General features: G+C 41.6%; 1 protein-coding gene across 6 annotated transcripts in view; it reads left to right on the forward strand.

The window, feature by feature from the left end:
• FANCD2 (FA complementation group D2) overlaps window positions 1–21,093 on the forward strand; it is a 56,879-nt gene that overhangs the window by 24,316 nt on the left and 11,470 nt on the right. For all 6 annotated transcript variants that reach the window (XR_009520920.1, XM_060023037.1, XM_060023040.1 and 3 more), the window contains 16 exons: window positions 807–917; window positions 5,219–5,328; window positions 6,840–6,900; window positions 7,567–7,686; window positions 8,133–8,206; window positions 8,515–8,661; window positions 9,193–9,293; window positions 9,593–9,708; window positions 10,750–10,858; window positions 12,221–12,331; window positions 12,600–12,712; window positions 13,917–14,060; window positions 15,327–15,443; window positions 16,194–16,322; window positions 16,461–16,579; window positions 19,938–20,048. Coding sequence is in view for 5 of the 6 variants with exons in the window: in XM_060023037.1 (XP_059879020.1) it covers window positions 807–917; window positions 5,219–5,328; window positions 6,840–6,900; window positions 7,567–7,686; window positions 8,133–8,206; window positions 8,515–8,661; window positions 9,193–9,293; window positions 9,593–9,708; window positions 10,750–10,858; window positions 12,221–12,331; window positions 12,600–12,712; window positions 13,917–14,060; window positions 15,327–15,443; window positions 16,194–16,322; window positions 16,461–16,579; window positions 19,938–20,048 (1,793 nt within the window). In the remaining variant the exon portion in view is untranslated. The remainder of the gene's footprint in view (window positions 1–806; window positions 918–5,218; window positions 5,329–6,839; window positions 6,901–7,566; window positions 7,687–8,132; window positions 8,207–8,514; window positions 8,662–9,192; window positions 9,294–9,592; window positions 9,709–10,749; window positions 10,859–12,220; window positions 12,332–12,599; window positions 12,713–13,916; window positions 14,061–15,326; window positions 15,444–16,193; window positions 16,323–16,460; window positions 16,580–19,937; window positions 20,049–21,093) is intronic.

Consider the following 21,093-nt stretch of genomic DNA (forward strand, 5'->3'; position numbering starts at 1 on the left):
AGGCTTAGTTGCTCTGTGGCATGTGGGATCTTCCCGGACCAGGGATCGAACCCGTGTCCCCTGCATTGGCAGGCGAATTCTTAACCACTGCCCCACCAGGGAAGTCCCTTGTTACAGGTTTATAATGAGGGTTTGACATAATCAAGTCTGGGCTTTGAAAGATAACTATGTAGGCCCTGTTATCCCCATTTTACAGATGAGAAAACTGAGGCTTTGCCCAAGGTCAAAAAGTAAGTAGTTCCCCTGTGACTCTTTCCGTATCTGTAGAGGATGAATAAGTAATTCATGGAGTAGAAGCTGAGAAATAAGGTCAGAGACATAACTTTTGGCAGAATATTGTTTTCACTAAGAAAAAGAGAAGTGTGGAGAAAAAGAATAGGGGGAGGGGCTTCCCTGGTGGTGCAGTGGTTGAGAGTCCACCTGCCGATGCAGGGGACACGGGTTCGTGCCCCGGTCCGGGAAGATCCCACATGCCTCTGAGCGGCTGGGTCCGTGAGCCATGACCGCTGAGCCTGCGCGTCCGGAGCCTGTGCTCCACAACGGGAGAGGCCACAACAGTGAGAGGCCTGTGTACTGCAAAAAAAAAAAAAAAGAAAGAAAAAAGAAAAGGGGAACTAGGAGGATGTATGTTAGCATGACTAAGCAGAACATCAACCCTTTGGGCTCTGAGCATAGTTTTAGAGAACTGGAGCTTTTGTGGAACAGATGCTTGGCTATCTGTGTGTGCCTCTTATGAGGATTTTAATTTTTTTATTTAAAGGAAAAAAATGTTACTTGCTAATCTCATCATTGGCATTTTGTCCCAGGGCATACTAGACTATCTGGATAATATGTCACCCCAGCAAATACGAAAACTCTTCTATATTCTCAGCACACTGGCATTTAGCAAACAGCATGAAGCCAGCAGTCACATCCAGGTAAGAGGCAGTGTGTTGAGAAAGAATCTTTTAAACCTCTTCAATTGAAATTTGCTGAACAAAATTACTGCAGCCTGTGTAGTGGTAGGAATAGAGTACATAGCTGTAGTCCTAGCATTTGTTTATTCTTTTCTTACTACAAACATTAGGTGTCTACTGTGTGCCAAGCACTGAGATGATAGGTATATATTAGACCTCCTGCCCTCAAGGAGCTTAGTCTGTTAGGGTGAAAATGAGTCTGTAATCAGCTAATTATGAAACTGAGTAAGAAAAGCCACTCAGGTACTGTACTGAGTGCCACGGGGACACAGGGAATTCCCTTGTTCCCTAAGGAACATCTCCATCTAATGTGAACTCCATCTGGGCCTGCTCTCATTTGTGGGCATCATTCATTGAAAAAGCCAGGCAAAAGAACTAAAGATTAGGTTGGAATCATAACTCATAGCTCTTGTATATCTTTAGTGCCACCTTGTGGCAGTAATCCATACTGGCCTGTGACTTTGAACAACCAATACTTTTTTTTTTAACTAAAATTAATTGGCTGGGTAATATACACGCATGGTACAAAATTCAGAAGGTATAGAAAGGTAGTGAAAGATGTCTCCTCGCTCTCAGTCCTCTAGGCATCTGGTTCTCTAAAGGCAATCGCTGTTATTAGCTTATGGCTTTCTAAGATGTTCTGAGAATTAACAAATTTGTATTTACTTGTATACCTATATTCCACACCTTACCCTCTTGTTCTGTGTCTTGCTTGTTTCATTTAGCAGTACAGTTTGACGATTTCTTCATGTCAGTAATAATAGAACTACATCATTATTTTATTTTAGTTTAATTAATTTATTTATTTATGGCTGAATTGGGTCTTCGTTGCTGCGTGCAGGCTTCCTCTAGTTGTGGCAAGCGGGGGCTACTCTTCGTTGCAGTGCACGGGCTTCTCAGGGCAGTGGCTTCTCTTGTTGTGGAGCACGGGCTCTAGGCGCACGGGCTTCAGTAGTTGTGGCACATGGGCTTAGTAGTTGTGGTGCACGGGCTTAGTTGCTCCACGGCATGTGGGATCTTCCTGGACCAGGGCTCAAACCTGTGTCCCCTGCCTTGGCAGGTGGTTTCTTAACCACTGTGCCACCAGGGAAGCCCTATTTTATTTTTTAATTGTGGTAAAATGTACGTAAGATAAGTTTTACTATTTTAACCAATGTTAAGTGTACAACTCAGTGACATTAAGTACATTGACAGTGTTGTGCAACCACCAGCATTATCCATCTCCAGAACTTTTTCATCATCCCGAACAGAAACTCTGTCCCCATTAAGCAATAACTCCCCATTCCCTTTCTCTACACCCTGGTAACCTCTAATATACTTCTATGAATTTGCATCATCTAGGTACTTCATTTAAATAGAGTCGTACAATATTTATCCTTTTGTGTCTGGCTTTTTTCACTTAGCATAATGTGTTCACGGTTCCTCCACGTTGTAGGATATCTCAGGACTTTATTCCTTTTTATGGCTGATAGTGTTCCATTGTATGTATAGACTGCAAGTAGTTTATCCATTCACCCATTGATGGATATTGGCTTTTTTTCCATCTTTTGGCTATTTTGAATAATGCTGCTATGAACATTGATGTACAGGTATCTCTTTGAGTCCCTGTTTTCACTTCTCTTGGGTACATACCTAGAAGTGGAATTTCTGAGTCATGTAATGATACTGTGTTTAACATTTTGAGGAACCACTAAACTGTTTTCCACAGTGGGTGCACCATTTTACATTCCCATGAACAGTAGAGGGTTCCAATTTTTCCACATCCTCACCAACACTTATTTTCTATTTTTTATGTTTAACTATCCTACCGTTTGAAAAGTGGTATCTCATTGTGGTTTTGATTTCCATTTCCCAGATGACTAATGATGTTGAGCATCTTGTTGTGTGCTTATTGGTCCTTGTATATCTTCTTTGGAAAAAGTCTATTCAAGTCCTTTGCTCACTTTTTTTTTTTCTCACTTTTTTTTTTTTTTTTTTTTTTTTGCGATAAGTGGGCCTTTCACTGTTCTGGCCTCTCCTGTTGCGGAGCACAGGCTCTGGACGCGCAGGCTCAACGGTGGCTCATGAGCCTAGCCACTCCGCGGCATGTGGGACCTTCCCGGATTAGGGCACGAACCCGTGTCCCCTGCATCAGCAGGCAGACTCTCAACCACTGCGCCACCAGAGAAGCCCCTCACTTTTTAAATGGATTATTTTTTGTTGTTGTTGACGTATAGGAGTTCTTTATATACTCTGGATATTAATCCCTAATCAGATATATGATTTGCAGATTTTTTCCTCCCGTTCTGTGGATTGTCTTTTAATCTTGATAGTGTTCTTTAACGTAGTTTTGATGAAGTCCAACCAATCTATTTTTTTTTCTTTTGTTAGTGGTACTTTTGGTGTCATACTTTAAAAAAATTGCCAAATTTGAAGTCATGAAAAATCTCCCCTGTGATTTCTTCTCAGTTTTAGTTTTAGCTCTTAAATTTAAATCATTGATTCACTTTGAGTTAATTTTTAAATATGGTGTAAGATAAGGGTTCAACTTCATTTTTTTTTAAACAAGCTAGTTTTTATTTTATTTATTTATTTATTTTGGTTGTGCCGGGTCTTAGTTGCGGCACACGGGATCCTCATCGCAGCGTGCGGGATCCTTAGTTGTGGCATGTGGACTTCTTAGTTGCAGCATGAGGACTTCTCAGTTGCAGCATGAGGACTCTTAGTTTTGGCATACGAACTACTAGTTGCGGCATGCATACGGGATCCAGTTCCCTGACCAGGGATCGAACCTGGGCCCCCTGCATTGGGAACGCAGAGTCTTACCCACCGGTCCACCAGGGAAGTCCCTCAACTTCATTTTTGTGTGTGTGGGTATCCAGTTTTTTCTAGTACCTTTTGTTGAAAAGACTCTTTTTCCATTGAGTGGTCTGGGCACCTTTGTGGACAATCAATTGGCCGTATGTGTGAGGGTTTATTTCTAGGATCTATTCTATCTGTTGGCCTAAATGTGTGTCCTTATGCCGGTAGCACACTTTTGATTACTGTAACTTTGTAGTACTTTTGAAATTGGGAAGTGTGAGCCCTCCAAATTTGTTCTTTTTCAACATTGTTTTTTTTTTTTTTAATTCTAGTTTTTGTATTTATTTTTTGGCTGCATTGGGTCTTTATTGCTGCGTGAGAGCTTTCTCTAGTTGCAGCGAGTGGGGGCTACTCTTTGTTGTGGTGTGTGGGCTTCTCATTGCGGTGGCGTCTCTTACTGTGGCTCTAGGTGTGTGGGCTTCAGTAGTTGTGGCTTGAAGGCTCTGGAGCGCAGGCTCAGTAGTTGTGGTGCATGGGCTTAGTTGCTCCACGGCATGTGGGATCTTCCCAGGCCAGGGATCAAACCCATGTCCCCTGCACTGGCAGGTGGATTCTTAACCACTGCACCACCAGGGAAGTCCCTCGAGATAGTTTTGGCTATTAGGGGTCTCTTGAAATTCCATATGAATTTTAGTATGGGTTTTTCTATTTCTGTAAAAAATGCCGTTGGTATTTTAATAAGGATTACATTGAATGAGCATATTATCATCTTAACAATGTTCAGTCTTCCATTCCATGAACATGGGATATCTTTCCATTTATTTAGGTCTTCTTTAATTTCTTTCAGCAATGTTATGCATTTGTTTTTTTTTTTGCGGTATGCGGGCCTCTCACTGTTGTGACCTCTGCCGTTGCGGAGCACAGGCTACGGATGCGCAGGCTCAGCGGCCACGACTCACGGGCCCAGCCGCTCCGCGGCATGTGGGATCTTCCCGGACTGGGGCACGAACCTGTGTCCCCTGCATCGGCAGGCGGACTCTCAACCACCGCGCCACCAGGGAAGCCCTGTTATGCAGTTTTTAATGTATAAGTCTTTTGCCTCCTTGGTTATATTTATTCCTAAGTACTTTTTTCTGTTTGATTACTTCTACCTGATCAGCCAACAACATTATGATAATTTACATTATCTATATCAAGCAACTATCACAACGGTAACAATAATAGCTGTTATTATTGAATGTCTACCACATGTTGGGCCCTGTTCTTGGAATTTTTCGTAATTTGTCTCTGATCCTTGAAAAACCTTTCCCATTTTATAGATGAAAAAAATTGAGACTCAGAAAGATTAAATGACTCACCAAAGACCACACAGTTAGTAAATGATAGAACCCTTGCTATTCTAGGGTTTTTGGCTCTAATATTCGTAGGCTCTTTTGCTGTACCATTCCAACATCTTCATCTTTATCATTGTTTCCTTGTAGGATGACATGCACCTGGTGATACGAAAACAGCTCTCTAGCACCATGTTCAAGTACAAGCTCACTGGTATTATTGGTGCTGTCACTATGGCTGGCATCATAGCAGCAGACAGGTATGCATGGAAATTCTGATTTCTGTGGCTCATGGTCAATTAATCAAGTTGCTGTCTTAAAAAATAAATTGTTACATTGTGTAGACATCATTGTAACAGAAGACATAAAAACCATAATAAGAGAAGTGAGCAAATGTTTGTTGCCACTTTTCCATGTTGCAGCATGTGGGATCTTTCGTTGCAGCGCGTGGGATCTTTCATTGCGGTGTGTGAACTCTTCGTTGTGGCGCGTGGGCCTCTCTCTAGTTGTGGTGCGTGGGCTACGGAGTGTGTGGACTCTCTAGTTGTGGTGCACAGGCTCCAGAGTGTGCGTGCTCAGTAGTTGCAGCATGTGGGCTCTCTGGTTGTGGCGCATGGGCTCTAGAGCGCACGGGCTTAGTTGCCCTGCGGCATTTGGGATGCTAGTTCCCCAACCAGGAATCGAACCCCGTCCCCTGCATTGGAAGACAGATTCTTAATCACTGGACCACCAGGGAAGTCCCCTATGTTCCTTCTAATCTTGACTGTATATACTACATATAATTTTTACAGAATTGCAATAACAGTCATTACATTCTGATGGTTTAAAACTAGGGATTGCTAAGAAATTAAGTTCTAGAAGTGTTTCTAAAAAAGGGAAACCCTGATCTCCCTGGGATGCATTCTTCTGCATCTGCTCCAATCCTGGGCACTAGACAATACAGGTTTCTCCACTGCTGTGTTATTCCTGTCTGGAACACCATGTTTGATATAAATAAAGTCTTCCTGTTGCTTTTTCCCCCTTTGCACTTTGATGCCACAATTGTAACACCTAAAAGAAGCTTGGGGCTTGATAAGTTGTTACCATTGCAAAATGAGATTGGAATTTAGTTCATGCTTCTTGGAAATGATTTGTCATGAATTTCTGGCACCTCAGGAAACATCCTTAGAGTCATCATTAGTAATCCGTAGAGGCTGCATAGTATACTGGTTAAAAGTTCATTCTCTGGAGCCATACTGCTTGCCTGGGGTGAAATACTGGTTCCGTTATTTATTAGTTGAATGATCTTGGGTAAGTTACTTTACCTCTCTGTACCTTTGTATTCTCACATCTGTGAAATAAAGATATTAATAGTATTTACTTCATAGAGTTGTTGAGAGCATTAAATAGAATAATGCCGAGTGCTTGCCCCTATGATTTTTACTAATTTAATGTATCCTTAAAAAAGTCTAAGATAACCATTGTTTGCTCTAATCCACATTTTGTATGGTCTAAATAAATACTTGGGGACTGGCTTGGTGGTCCAGTGGTTAAGACTCCATGCTCCCAATGTAGGGGGCCTGGGTTCCATCCCTGGTCAGGGAACCAGATCCCGCATGCTGCATCAAAGACCCAGTGCAGCTAAATAAATAAATATTTTAAAAACAAACAAACTTGTCTGTGCTTTCGTGCACTTTTATCTCCACCCCAATCCCAAGGAAGGCACATTTCTTAAATTTATTGCCAGTTGTTACAAAATATTACAAAAATGGGTCTAAAATAATGTTTTTAGAAGTAGATCTTCCAGTTTGACCCCAGGGAGAGGAGACCTCAGCAGTGAACAGTGTACACAGGTAAGTTCTTGTCGTGTAGTTGGATATGTTTATGAGTAACTGAGGAATTGCTTCTGGTCACTGTCACCTTGCCAGGAAGAAGGCTTTTTTTTTCAAAATATGTTTTCCTGAACTCATAGCTTTTGTAATTTGTACCACTCTTTTGTCCTTTAGAATCCACTGGCTTGGGTTGTATTTTAGTTCTGTATCTGTCTAATCTTCCTAATTAAATTGTAAATTCCTAGAGAGCAAAAAAGGTGGGTCATGTTTGAGAGTAGCAGATTGACTGGAGCATAGGGACAAGTAAGTGTGTAATTGGAGAGTTGGAGCTAAAGCTAGTTTGGAGATAGAAAACAGAGAGCTCTGAATGTGAATCAAGACATTTTGATTTAATTTTTCCACAGAGGTAGTCCGTAAGGGTTTCTTAGCATAGAAATGGCATAATCCAAGCTTCGCTTTAGAGAAATTAATCAGTTTCATGTGTATGATGGATTGGAAAAGAGATGAGATTCAAAAGAGATGGATTGGTCAGGAGGCTTAGGAAAAACCTCAGGTGAGAGGTGGTGATAAGAGCTTTGCCAGTGAAATCGGAAAGGGAAAAACTTACTACTGAATGGGGTGAAGTGTTTAATTAGGAAGCACTGGCATCCCAAGGGCTGGACCGTTCTTTCTCTTCGACTGCTCCAGGTAACCTCCTTGCTACAGTTGGTTCATTCCTGCAGTGAGCAGTCTCCTCAGGCCTCTGCACTTTATTATGATGAATTTGCCAACCTGATCCAAGGCAGAAAGCTGGCTCCACAAGTGCTGGTATGTCCAAGTATCTTTTCTTAAAGCAGTGAAGCATGAGGGCTGCTTTACTACACATTCTTCAAACCCTTCCCTCTGTTGTGCTGCAAAAATAAAAAGATCTTCCTGTGAGCTCTCCCATATTCTAATTGGGAAGGCTGTTCTGACTCACTCGGCCCCAGGCCTCTCCTCTGAGGCCTCCTTCATATAATAAAAATAAGGGATGAGGATGATGAACATGTGGTTAATGATGTTGTTGAAAGCCACCATCTATTCTGTGCCAAGCACTGTGTTAAGCATTTTTCATGTATTATGTCTATTCCACATCAGAATGATGAGGTATGTATTATTGTTATTTTCTTTTCAGAAATGAGGAAACTGAAGCTTTGGAAAGGTTAATAGTTTATTTAGGGCTTTATAGCACATATACCCTGGTCTACCCAGCCTTTTTTGTTTGTTTCCTAAAGGAATGGGCTGGGCAGACCATCTTTAATGATTTCCAGGATGCCTTTGTGGTGGACATCTGTGTTGTTCCAGAAGGGTAAGTACCGTTTACCCACTGACATGGTTGTACTGGTCAAGAAATTATGTCAGTTATGTCAATTGCTGGTGCAAACCTCAGAATGTCTTGACCTCAGCCAAGTCTAGCCCACTCCCACAACTTCCCTCCTCCCAACCCCAGTACCCCGGCACGCCCAGCTCCAGGATTGCTAAAAGATTCCCCACTTGTTCTTTCTCCTCTTTCTCACTTCTCCTCATAACAGAGGAGATTAGTTTGTTCTAGTGGTTTCTCCCATAGACTTGCCATACCCTTGAATTGCGGTATCAGATTCTGCGTTCTCTCCACAGTGACTATCCATTTCCTGTGAAAGCTCTCTACGGACTAGAAGACTATGATAGTTGTGATGGGATTGCCATCAACCTCCTGCCACTGTTGTTCTCTCGGGACTTTGTGAAAGATGGGGGTAGACTGACTTCGCAGGAATCAGACCAAAAGTCAGTACACTTTTTCTTCTCTAAAACCTCTGTTGGTATTTTGAATGTTCACGGGGAATGCCGCAGTTCATGCAGTCTCTTGAGAACTTGATTGAAAAGGATTTCTCCCAAGACAGGTGGTATATGGATGGGCTCCTAAGAATGGGGCAGACTCCTTGGTTTCTCCCAGACCCTGGGTTTGGGATTTGCATTGAGTCATGACAGCCAACAGATATTCTGTGAGGCTGCTTTTGTTTCTGTTCCATTTTCCCACCCATGAACGTGTTTGTCTATCTCTGCCACTCTTAACACCCTCCTTCCGTCTTATCTCCACTTCCTCCTAACACATGGGCATTCAGTCTACTTACCTCTGTCTTCCTCCAATTCAGTTCATTATTTATTTGGTGAGCATCCATTACATTCCTTGTTATATGTTCTTAAAAGTAGACATTTATTTTGGGCAAACCTCCTTAATTATAAGGTTGGGCTCCCTATAAACATGGACTAATGTGTCTATAAACCGTGGTCTAAAAATGGATTTTTCCTTCCCAGATTGGTTTCTCCGTTGTGCCTGGCTCCCTACTTCAGGTTACTGAGACTTTGTGTGGACAGACAACATAATGGAAACTTGGAGGAGATTGATGGTTTATTAGGTATAGGATGAAGTTATCAGATCCTTTCTTCTTTGTAACCTTTCTTTGGTAAACTTAGGGAAGGGGCAGACTGGTACATGTGTGTGGGGGAAGGAATTTTTTAACTTCACAGAGACTTTTAGATTATATTTATTGACTGCTGCATGATATGGAAGTATTTTTGAGACTAATCAAAGCTTGACCTTCAAATACTAGTTAAAGGGGAAAGTAAGTAGAAGGAGAGCTAGCTCTAGGGGCAGCATCCATGTTCTGTTGACTTGAACTAAAGGGGATTAGAAATGTTTGTCCTTCTCTTTCAGACTGTCCTATATTCCTCACTGACCTGGAGCCTGGAGAGAGACTGGAGTCCATGTCTGTTAAAGAGCGTTCATTCATATGTTCACTTATATTTCTTACTCTCAACTGGTTCCGAGAGGTGAGCAGAGTTACTAGGACAATTCACTTACTGTCTGTAGTTTCTCTTGAAAGGAAACAGTTTCCTTGGTTCCACGAGGCTCCTTAAAAATTCTTCACCAACCACTAACCCCTGTGTGTTTCTGCAGAGGTTGTATCCTACCCTTCCCTAATCATATGCGCCTCCTGATGCAGCGAAATCAAAATACTTAGAATTCACTTACTGTTGCCCATGCTTTACTACCTCCAAGCCTTTTCATGGTAATCTACTTCTGCCTGGAATAACTTCACCTTCACCACTGTGAAAATACTGTTCCTCCTTACATCACTATGCACGTAATGTTTCGATTTAGTGAGATCAAGTGAATGATAGTTTTCACTTTCCTTTACAGTATGTTTGTGCTTAATGAAATGCACAATCATAATGAAATATAATGAAAATGAAATGCAGAAAATGATGGTAACATCTTACATCTATATCACACTTCCTTTCTCATGCATATTATTTCTGAGAATGTTTATTCACTTGAAATATCTCTTCTTATCCTGACAACTATATTATGATGTAGGCAGGATGGATATTATTATCCTCGTTTTACACATATGGAATTGCAGGTACAGAGAGTTCAAAGTCATTAAAATTTATCAAACACATGTGCCAAATGCTGGGCTAGTTTCTTTATTCACACTTAATCCATATGACTGCATTCCAGTTTTATAGCTGAAGAAATAAAAGCTCAGAAAGGTTAAAGACTTGGCCAAGGTCACACAACTAGTAAGTAGCAGACTAGGATCTGTTTCACCGAAGTGTATACTTTCTAGCTATTGTGTTGTTCCACCTTATTACTTAACTAGAAATAAGTAGAACCAGGATTAGAAGTTAGATCTCCTCTATTGGCCCAGAGCTTTTTCTTTACAGCCCCTTGCTGAGAACACTTTGACATTTCTCACTAGACTCACAGATGCTGTCACCAAACAACTCTTTTAGCTCTCGCTGAATAACGCAAACAAGGTTAAAATCTGAATAGTTCACAGTGTGAGAATATAATTTTTACTTCCACAGGTTGTAAATGCCTTCTGTCGGCAAACATTACCCGAGATGAAAGTGAAGGTGCTCACCCGGTTAAAGCACATTGTAGAGCTGCAGCAACTCCTGGAAAAGCACTTGGCAGGTGAGGGAAGGGTCCTGTATTGCAGCCCTGCTGGGCAGTGGTGAGGAGATAGCAGAGTTAGCTTTTAAGCCAGACTCAACGATAGCTGCCCCCGACTCGTGGGACAAGAAAATGGTTGCTCAACAAAAATTTTAAAAAATGAGTACATCAGACTTCCCTGGTGGTGCAGTGGTTAAGAATCCGCCTGCCAACGCAGGGGACACGGGTTCGAGCCCTGGTCCGGGAAGATCCCACATGCCGCGGAACAGCTAAGCCCGTGTGCCACAACTACTGAGCCTGTGCTCTAGAGCCCGCGAGCCACAACTGCTGAGCCTGCATGCCACACCTACTGAAGCCCATGCCTAGAGCCCATGCTCCGCAACAAGAGAAGCCACCACAATGAGAAGCCCAGGCACCGCAACGAAAAGTAGCCCCCGCTCACCGCAACTAGAGAAAGCCCGCGTGCAGCAACAAAGACCCGACACAGCCAAAAATAAAGAAAGAAAGAAAGAAAATTAAAAAAAAAAAAAAGAATACATCCATTTTCCTCCCATTGTTATCTCCAGGAAACCTTGGTGTTTAATACAAGATATAAAACATTGGTTGGGCTTTTTGTACATTACATTGCTTCTTTGGATGTCAAACTTCCAGTGCCCTTTGCCTTCTTGAACATCATTATGAACCAGGAATACAGCTGAGAGGCCTCTTAATACCTTCTGGCCATTAAGAAAACTTGTCATTTTAGAGTGCTAGCTTTGGGACTTCCCTGGTGGTCCAGTGGGTAAGACTCCCTGCTCCCAATGCAGGGGGCCCAGATTTGACCCCTGGTCGGGGAACTAGATCCTACATGCATACTGCAACTAAGAAGCCCACATGACACAACTAGGAGGTCCGCTTGCTGCAGCGAAGATCCAGTGTGCTGCAGCTAAGACTCGGCACAGCCAAATTTATTTATTAATTAATAAATAAATAAAAATAAAGTGCTAGCTTGATTCTCTGGGGAAAACATGGAGCCTCCCTCAGGCTCTCATCTAAATAATTGTGTGTAAAACAAACTGCTATGTGACCAGATATTGCTAATATCTTTAGATTTTAAATGTAAGTTAATTTATTTTTAGTTCTTATCTGCTTGGATGTTTTATATTGGTATAATGGTTTTATGTTGATTGATCATAATCAATTAATATGATATTCCTGTAAGTTATCTTTGGCTATTTTACTATGCCAAAATGATTAACGTCAGATGACCTGAATGCATCTTACAGGCAGTCAGCCATGCTTGGCAGTTCTGGAAACTAGTTTTTAGCTAATCGGGTGATTAGAATTCAAGTCTAATAGTGGTATATGGTTGGTATTCATTGAGCTTCCTGCTGTTTGTTTCAGTCACTCCAGACTATGTTCCTCCCCTTGCAAACTTTGACTTGGAAACTTCAGAAGTAACACCTCATACCAGTACTGCTGTTTCAGCAAAAATCAGAATACAAGGAAATTTAGGTGAGTATGCTCTTTTCTTTTTGTTCTGTGTCTCCCTATGTGCCATGCTGAATTTACTTAGAGGTTATGCGCATCAAGGCATCAGTAATTGGAGAGATTATATAATTGAACCCTTCTTTGGCATGGTTATCAATGAACTATAATTTAGGGTTATAAAATTACCTCCTGTCTCTAGGTAGTCTTCAGCAGGTTGTTTCTTGAAGGCAGTGATATTTAGTAAACATGATTATTGATTATTTGAGTCACTTTTCTTTTCTTGAAATACAAGGAGGAAGGAAGCGAAAAGCAGATGGCAACAAAACATCCTCCCCTGACCCACTTTCAAAGGAGGATAATTCAGAATGCGACCCTGCACCATCTGATAGGAGCCAGCTGGAAAAGGTATTGGAATGACTGGTATCTATGAAGGTGTGTGACAGCCCGGTGAGATTAACAAAGGGCCAGCATTATCCTATGCATTTTACAGAGAGAAGGATTAGGGAAAAGAGAGGCGAACAAACTCTCCTAGGCCTTGGAGTGACCCTCTCAGTAGCAGAGTTTGGGTTAGACTCCAAACATTTATCACTACCACACACTGTTTTTCTAATTATTTTCTTGATTGTATTACTCCCTTTTTTGCATCCCAGGAGTACTTTGAATTCTCACTTGTAGCAATTAGCAAATTCTTTGTATGTAGTACAAGATATACTTCTTTTAGCCTCTTTCCTCTTCGGATCCCAGATTATCTCTTTCTCAATGAATTTAGATAACATGAAATGCTTAGTACAGTTTCTTTTTTTTTTTTTGCGGTACGCGGGCCTCTCACTGTTGTGGCCTCTCCTGTTGCGGAGCACAGGCTCTGGACGCACAGGCTCTGGACGCTCAGGCTCAGCGGCCATGGCTCATGGGCGCAGCCGCTTTGCGGCATGTGGGATCTTCCCGGACCAGGGCACGAACCCGTTTTCCCTGCATCGGCAGGCAGACTCTCAACCACTGCGCCACCAGGGAAGCCCATTAGTACAGTTTCTTAATACAGATACTTAATAAACAGTAGGTCCTTTTCCTGTAATTGTACCACCCACAGGGTAGGTTTGTGAAATTGCCTAAACCACATGGATCCCAATTATTTCTGTTTTTTAGGTACTGTTTATTGAGAATTTATGTGTAACTCCTCTAATCTTCCTAAAAACTCAAGCTTAGTATTGATATTTACATTTAATAGACGAGGAAACTAAGATCCAGAGAGGATAGGTGACTTGTGTAAAGTTACACAGTTAATAAGTGCTTGAGCAAGGATTTGAAGCCAAATCTTTCTGGCCCCTAAGCTCATAGTTTTCTGTACCACACCATAGTGCCTTGATTTGTCTATATTCATCCCTAAGTGGAAACCAACTGAGTATCGATGTGTGACCTATATCCCAATATTACAATACGTGATCTGTTTCAGGAATATTTAGGGACTTTGGTAAAAGGAAGTTGGTAAAAGGATGTGATGAACTGTAACTTTTTACATAAAATAAATGCACAATTGCATTTTGAAATCTTCATTTAAAGTTAGATTAATATAGAAGCCTTATTCTATTGGTTTCTGGTACTTTCCTCCCAGGAGTTCAGAGGGAAAGAAGAAAAGACATCAGTATCATTACAGAATTACCACGCTTTTTTCCGAGAACTGGACCTTGAGGTCTTCTCTATTCTGCATTGTGGGCTCGTGACCAAGTTCATCCTAGATACTGAAATGCACACTGAAGTAAGTGACAGAGCTGAGATCCCAGAACTTAATCTTATTTCAGAAAGTTCCTCAGCTCTATTCCTTTTTCCAAAAGAAAACCATGACCCTGGGAGAAGTTGGACTCTGGCCTCCAAAGCCTTTATATGTGCAAGTGTGGATGAATAATCATCCTCATCATCTTGATGTTTATAAGTCTAAGTTTTTTTTATAGTGCATTAGGTATTACAAAAGATCATGCTAATGATGTGATCCTTACACTACGTTACTAATAATAACCTATTTAGATTACTTTTGTGGAGCAACACTGTTGTGATTTATAGTTACACAATGCTCTTTTCACTTTTTTGTGACATTTGTTCAGTGTCCATGAGTGTTTGTTGAGGCCTTTTTTGTTTTTGATGCAAATCTAGATATTGGCAATTCAGTATTACGTAAGCATGATGCTTGCCTTCAGCTAGCTTATAATCTAATAAAGGAAGGAGACAACTAGCAGTACATTGTGTATTGATGGTCTGAACCAAGTACCAGTGAAACTGAGGAGAGAATGGTATTTATAATGAAGTTGGAAGTAGAAGACATTTACACAGAGAAGGTACCTTTTGGTATGGGATTTCACCAGAGAGTAGAGTTTTTCCAGGTTAAAAAAATTTTTTTGAGAAAATGCATGGATTTTTACCATAGATTTTTCAAGAATGTAAGCTCCTTCAAAATGGAGTGTTTTTTTTTTTTTTCAGTCTTTCTGCGTCAGCCTGTACTTGGAGATTCTCCATAGCTGTATGTTGAGTGAAAAGTTTGAAGTGAGACTGCTTGACCCATTCTACTTATGGTAGTGTAATATGGTTATAAGGATCCTGCCCAGAATTAATAGTAGCAAAACATTAGGTGGAAGAAAATATGAAAGAATTACTTAATGAACAGAGAAAAGCAAAATTCCCTTTAATTAGTCATTTTTTTTATCCCAAGTTACTTAGGAAATGCATCACGGGTCCATAGGTGGAAGGATACACCAGAGGCATTTATTTCTAGAGCAAAAGTGTGTCTTCTAAAACTATACTGCCTCATTCCCATTTAATAATTTTAAATTTTGTTTTACTTAAGAAGTGCATGACTTTTTGATTTGTTGACAGAGTACTACAGCCATTTATATGAGGTGGGGCAGAATTTCCCCCTTTTTTGGTAATGGTCAGATTCTTCACCCATTGTAAAGAGTAAACATGAAATGTGTCCCCCAGAAAGATGGCTAGGACATGCTGGGAATTACTCTTTCCTTCCTCTTTGTGATAGGCTACAGAAGTTGTGCAGCTTCAGCCCCCTGAGCTGCTTTTCTTGCTGGAAGATCTTGCCCAGAAGCTGGAGAACATGCTAACACCTTCTGTGACCAGGAGAGTCCCCTTCCTCAAGGTTAGTACAGGCAGGAGCACAGGCCCTGGCCTCTGGATTTGGAAACAAGGAGGTCTTAGTAGTGAGTAAGTTGTCACTTTCTCTGGTATTGTTTTTGGGTAGCATGGTGGTAGCCCCATTGCCAGCCCACGTTCATTTTGCTTTAGAAAGGAACTCTGAAACAGAGAAAACAGAAAAGCCACCCAAAACAGAAAATGTATTTCTAAATGCTCTGAGCATTCCCGAATCCTGTTCTTTGCTTGGGTTTTGGTTTTAACACCCTCCCGAACTAAGCCCTTGCCCAAGCCTCAGCATAGTAGTCAGCTGTCTAGAGAAGTCCAGAATCTCGAGTGTGTATGTAATGGACCAATGCATGTAGCCTCTGGGGAAGCAGTGCGATGACACAAACGACAAAATGTGTAAGTTTTAGGTGTAAACATTTAAAATTAGTATATCTAGTTACTTGATCCTTTCTTCTTATACTTAGTATTTGCTGTACATTCTTATCAGCCTAAATGATTTCTATTTTCGTGTGAGTTTTATCTCATTAGTAATTTGGGGTCTATACTTCTCAAACACTGTCTGTACTCTCTAAAAGCCAATCTCTTGGTTATTTGAAGATTGAGTGAGTTCCATTGTCAAAATATATCCCTAATTTCTTCTGTCCATTCTACCCGGTAGCACAAGGTTTGATTAATCTCTATAATAAACTCTTAGTTTCAGAGAAGCTATCCAACAGTTCCTTCCCTCGTAACTCTGAATTTATTATAGAGCAAAGGAAACCGGAATATTGGATTCTCACATCTCCACCAGAGATCTGCCTCAGAAATCGCTCATAGTGTTGTTCAACTGCTGAGCCCCATGTGTAACCATCTGGAGAACATTCACAACTATTTTCAGGTCAGAAGCCTATCTTATCATTATAGAGACTTAGAAATCGCTTAATGAACAAGAGATTTCATTTTTGGCTGAGAAATATTGAGGGAGAATGAGGGCAATTGCTGAAGCAACAGTCTTAAAAGCATTTTTCCCTTGTAGTGCTTAACTGCTAAGAATCATGATGTAGTTGATGGACCAGGAATTAAAGGTCAGGAGTACGACATAATGTCTTCCTGCTATCAGAGGCTACTGCAGATTTTACATGGACTTTTTGCTTGGTGAGTATGTGGCAAGTACAGTAGGTAGAGATAATCAAGTATGTCCTTGCTTCTGCTTGACAGTCACCAAGGCACTGAGGTATAGAAAAGAAGGAAAGGGCTCCAAAATTTTATGTAAATATGATGCTTATTCTTTCTGTAGTGGTTTTGTCTGCATCATTTCATTTGGTCTTGCACGCTCTGTGTCTTACGGAGTCACTATTATTAACTCATCTGAAAATCAGATGACTTGCTTTTGGCTAACCTGTAACAAATCTGGCCGTCTGATTCTTAGTGAGTTTGCTGTGGCAACCTTTCCCTAATAGCACCAGAGAGACTGTCAGTTAAGAAGTTGTTATTAAACAAGTTATAGATGAATTCCAGATTATGAGGTAAAGAGCTGAAGGCTGTGTAAGCTGGGGTGTTTAGGGGTGCCTTCGTGAAATCATGGGACTTCACGGGGCCCTTGGAGGGTAGATGGCTTTTTGGGAGGTAAAGGAAGAAACTGGAAAGCATGGCATGGACAAAAGTAGAAACGAGGGAGGTGTGTCCTTTAAATGGTTTTGTTCCTCAGGGCTGGGTCCTGGCCTCTCTGTTCTCATTATACAGGTTTCCTGGGCAGTCTCACCCAAGCTTAAATTCGTGCTAAAATTTAACTTCTGAGCTGCAGGCATTTATCTCCAACTGCCTACTCAGCACCCCGTTATAGATATGTCATTGACACCTCAGACTCATCACATCCAAAACAAGTGTTTCTTCCTTCCCACATCTCCTTCGGCTTTCCCTGGCCAGATAGATGGCGCCACCAGTTGTTGAGCCAGAAACCAGGAGTTATTCTTTGTTCCTTCCTCTACTGTCTACCCTTTCTCTCTCCCACATCTGATCACAGAATCCTGCTGAGTTTGTCTTCTAGATAACACCTAAATGACCACCTGTTCTCTCCTCCTCCACTGCTTCCAGACTTCTGTCGTCTGTCACCAGGACTGGATTAGTTTCACAGTTGGTCTGTCTGCCTCCAGCTGTCCTCTTTCGGTCCCTTCTTCACGCAGCAGTTAAAGCGATCTTCCCAACACAAACCCGATCTTATCCTAGCGCAACTTTGGCTTCTGATTGCCGTTAGATTTCTCTTGAGTTCAAACTCTTTTACCCAGCTTCTAAGGCCTTTTATTATCTGACTCCTGCTATTCCACTCACTGTCTTGCACTCTGCCCTCCAGCTGTACTGAATTAATTTCAGCACCCTGTATAGCTTTTACCTGGAAGGCTCCACACATACCCATCCTTCTACCAGGATCCTCACCCTCCTTGATCCCCAGTCTTTTCTAAATCATCCCTGAGATCTGGATTTAAACTGTACTTCCTCAGGGGCATCTTCCTTGACCCCCTAGGCCAGGTAAGTCTCCTTTCTGCCTCTCTTATCCCCACTTCTTTGCTAATACTCTTACGATAAAACTGATCACATTTTATTATAATTACTTGTTGATCTGTCTTCCCTGCTGGACTGTGAGCTCCATGAAGGCAGAGACCAGCCATTGTCATATCCTCAGTACTTAAAAACAGTGCCTGACAAAGGATTTGAACAGATGCTGAAACAAGGAGATAAATGGATGGCAAATAAACACATGCGAAGATATTCAGCAGTATTAGTTGTTAAGGAAATGCAAGTAAAAATCACAGAATGGCTAAATTAAAAAGGTTTACCTCGCCAAGTGTTGGCGAGGATGTAGAGTAACTGGAGCTCTCACATGCTGCTGGTGCAGCTGTACAATGGTGCACCCACTTTTGAAAACTGTTTGGCAGTTCCTTAAAAAGTTAGATATACACCTACCATACAACCCAGCCATTTCATTCCTAGTATTTATCCGAGAGAAATGAAAACATGTGTCTACACAAAGGCTTGTGAATGAATGTTTATTACAGCTTTATTTGTAATAGCCCCAAATTGGAAACAATTCAAATGTCCATCGAATAGTTAACAGATAAACAAATTGTGGTATGTTGATGTGGTAGAATACTACATTGCAACAACATGGATGAAAAAAGAATTATAGTGAAGAAAAACCAAGACCGTAAGAGTATGTAGTATTTGATTCTATTTATATAAAATTCTAGAAGAAGCATATAATTTTTTAGTGACAGAAAACAGTTCAGTGGTTGCCTCACATTGGGCGGGAGGATGGAAGGAGGGATGGATTACAAAGGAATACGAGGAAACTTTTGGGGGTAATAGATATGTTTATTATTTTCAGTGCCATGGTGGTTTCATGGGTTTATATATAAGTCAGCTGATCAAATTCAGCATTTTAAATACATGCATTTTATTGTATGTCAATTATACTTTAATAAAGCCATCCCCACCCCCTACCTCCCCCCCTGAAAAACCTGCAGCCCATAAGAGGCCCTCAGAATTCATTTGTGGAAAGGAAAAGAGGCTACCACTGGTGATGTGGAAATGTTTCTAGAGGAGTGAAAGATCGAGGGGGTCAGATTGTGCTGGGCCTTGAAGGTCAGGCAGAAGAATTTGAATGTTGTCCAGGGAAGCAATTTTGGAGTTTGATGATCACAGCCATGATATAGTGAAAGCAGTGTTTTACGAAAATCCTTTTGGCAGCAGCATGCAGGACAAAGGGATTGGAAAGGCAATCAAAAAGACCAGTCAAAAGATGTTGACATGGGCTTCCCTGGTGGCGCAGTGGTTGGGGGTCCGCCTGCCGATGCAGGGGGCGCGGGTTCGTGCCCCGGTCCGGGAGGATCCCGTGTGCCGCGGAGCAGCTGGGCCCGTGAGCCGTGGCCACTGGGCCTGCGCGTCCGGAGCCTGTGCTCCGCGACGGGAGGGGCCGCGGCGGTGGGAGGCCCGCGTACCACCAAAAAAAAAAAAAAAACAAAAGTTGACGTGATCTGTGCATGGGATGATGATAAGGGCCTGGCCTAGAGTGATGGCCTTGGCTTGGAAAGGAAGGGACAATAGGAAAGATAATCTGAAGATAGAATTGTTAAGACTTGACTTAATACAGAAGAAGGAATAAGTTCTTTGCTGAACATCTACTATGGATTTAAGCAATTTCACAAAGTTATTCCTGTTTTTTTAGAGAAGACTGATAGTTATCTCTAAAATGTAAAGAATGAAGGAGAGCTTTGTTTGCCTTGAAAATAATCCTAGGAGGACTGTTAGGTCCTTAAGGAAAGACGTTTTCAGATAGCTTCAGCTTCTAGTCTGATACAGCAGTGACTGAATTTAGCACTTGAGTACTTTCAGTACTTCAGTTCTCCTTTTTCTTCTGTTTTATCGATGGTACAGACTGGAGGCTAGGATCCTCAACTGCTGTCCACGTAATCTTCCTGAAACTGAGCTAAACTACCTTTCCTTGACTTTCCCTTAGGAACGGATTTTTTCAACCTGAAAATATTAATTTACTATACTCAGCCCTTGAGGTCCTTGCTAACCGACTGAAGCCAGGAGAGCCTGACCAAGCTTTGGAGGAGCTGCTTAGGTGGGTCAGACCACATATCCCTGAGTGTTGTCCCAAGAAACTCCTAGGAATAAGATTGGCAAGATTTCTTGGAGATAACTTGGTATTTTCAGTGACTTTTCCTCATTTTTGTGAGCTTTCTCATGTGTGTATTCAGATATATCCTGAAGCATTAGAAACTGTTGAATTAATCAAACTAAATCTTTATGCACCCTTCATCCTGTAAAGTTCGCCTTTTCAGGTAATGTTGATGAAAGCACTGGCCATCTGTAGTCAGCTCTTGATTATCCAGGGACCTACTCTGTCTCCTAGTAGGGTTGGGTAATTAGGTAGCAGTTAGTTACCACTGATTACCTGTCCATTTCCCTCATCTTGGAAGAAAAGGAGCCTAGGCCGAGGGCACAGGAGGTGAGAAGGAGCTCTAAGGGGCACAGCTTCCAGCCTCTACCCCAGCTTCAACCAGAGCACCTTGGTCTTTCCCTTACCTCCCCTGATAGCCTAGGCCATCACTGGGTCCACAGTCAATGCTTGTCATTCCTGCCTATAGAGCCTTATTTCATTTTCAATACAGTACTTTTAAATTTGTTTGAATTCCTTTCCACCAATCAATCAGGAGTTGACTCTAGTTTTATTTCACCTACAGTTTTGGATTAATTGTGACTCACATCTGCCATTACTTCAGAGCATTGAAAGCTAGCCATTTATGGTACATTTATTAGAAGCTCTGCTTTCTCTGCCTTATCATTTCCTTTCACTTTGTCCCTATGAACCCAGAACTTAAACATTATTCTCAGTGTGTTGCATAATGCCTTAAAGAGCAAGTAATTTATTCTACACTGAGAATAATATAGTCAGCATGGCCTATGCTAGCATTTGGGTATCTTGGCATATATGACCTCTTCAAGGCCATCATTCCATCCGCTGAGCTCTGGCCTCCATGCCCTAACTTTCTTTATACAAAGTTATAGTCTCTGTAAGGTCTTGAAAGAAGGTTCTACTAAAGCCCCTGCAAATGAGGAGGATTCTGATTAGACCATCAAGCATTTAAGCGGACTTGGATAACTCA

This window comes from Delphinus delphis, chromosome 10 (assembly GCF_949987515.2).
Source record: "Delphinus delphis chromosome 10, mDelDel1.2, whole genome shotgun sequence".
In the NCBI taxonomy this organism is placed as follows: Eukaryota; Metazoa; Chordata; class Mammalia; order Artiodactyla; family Delphinidae; genus Delphinus; species Delphinus delphis.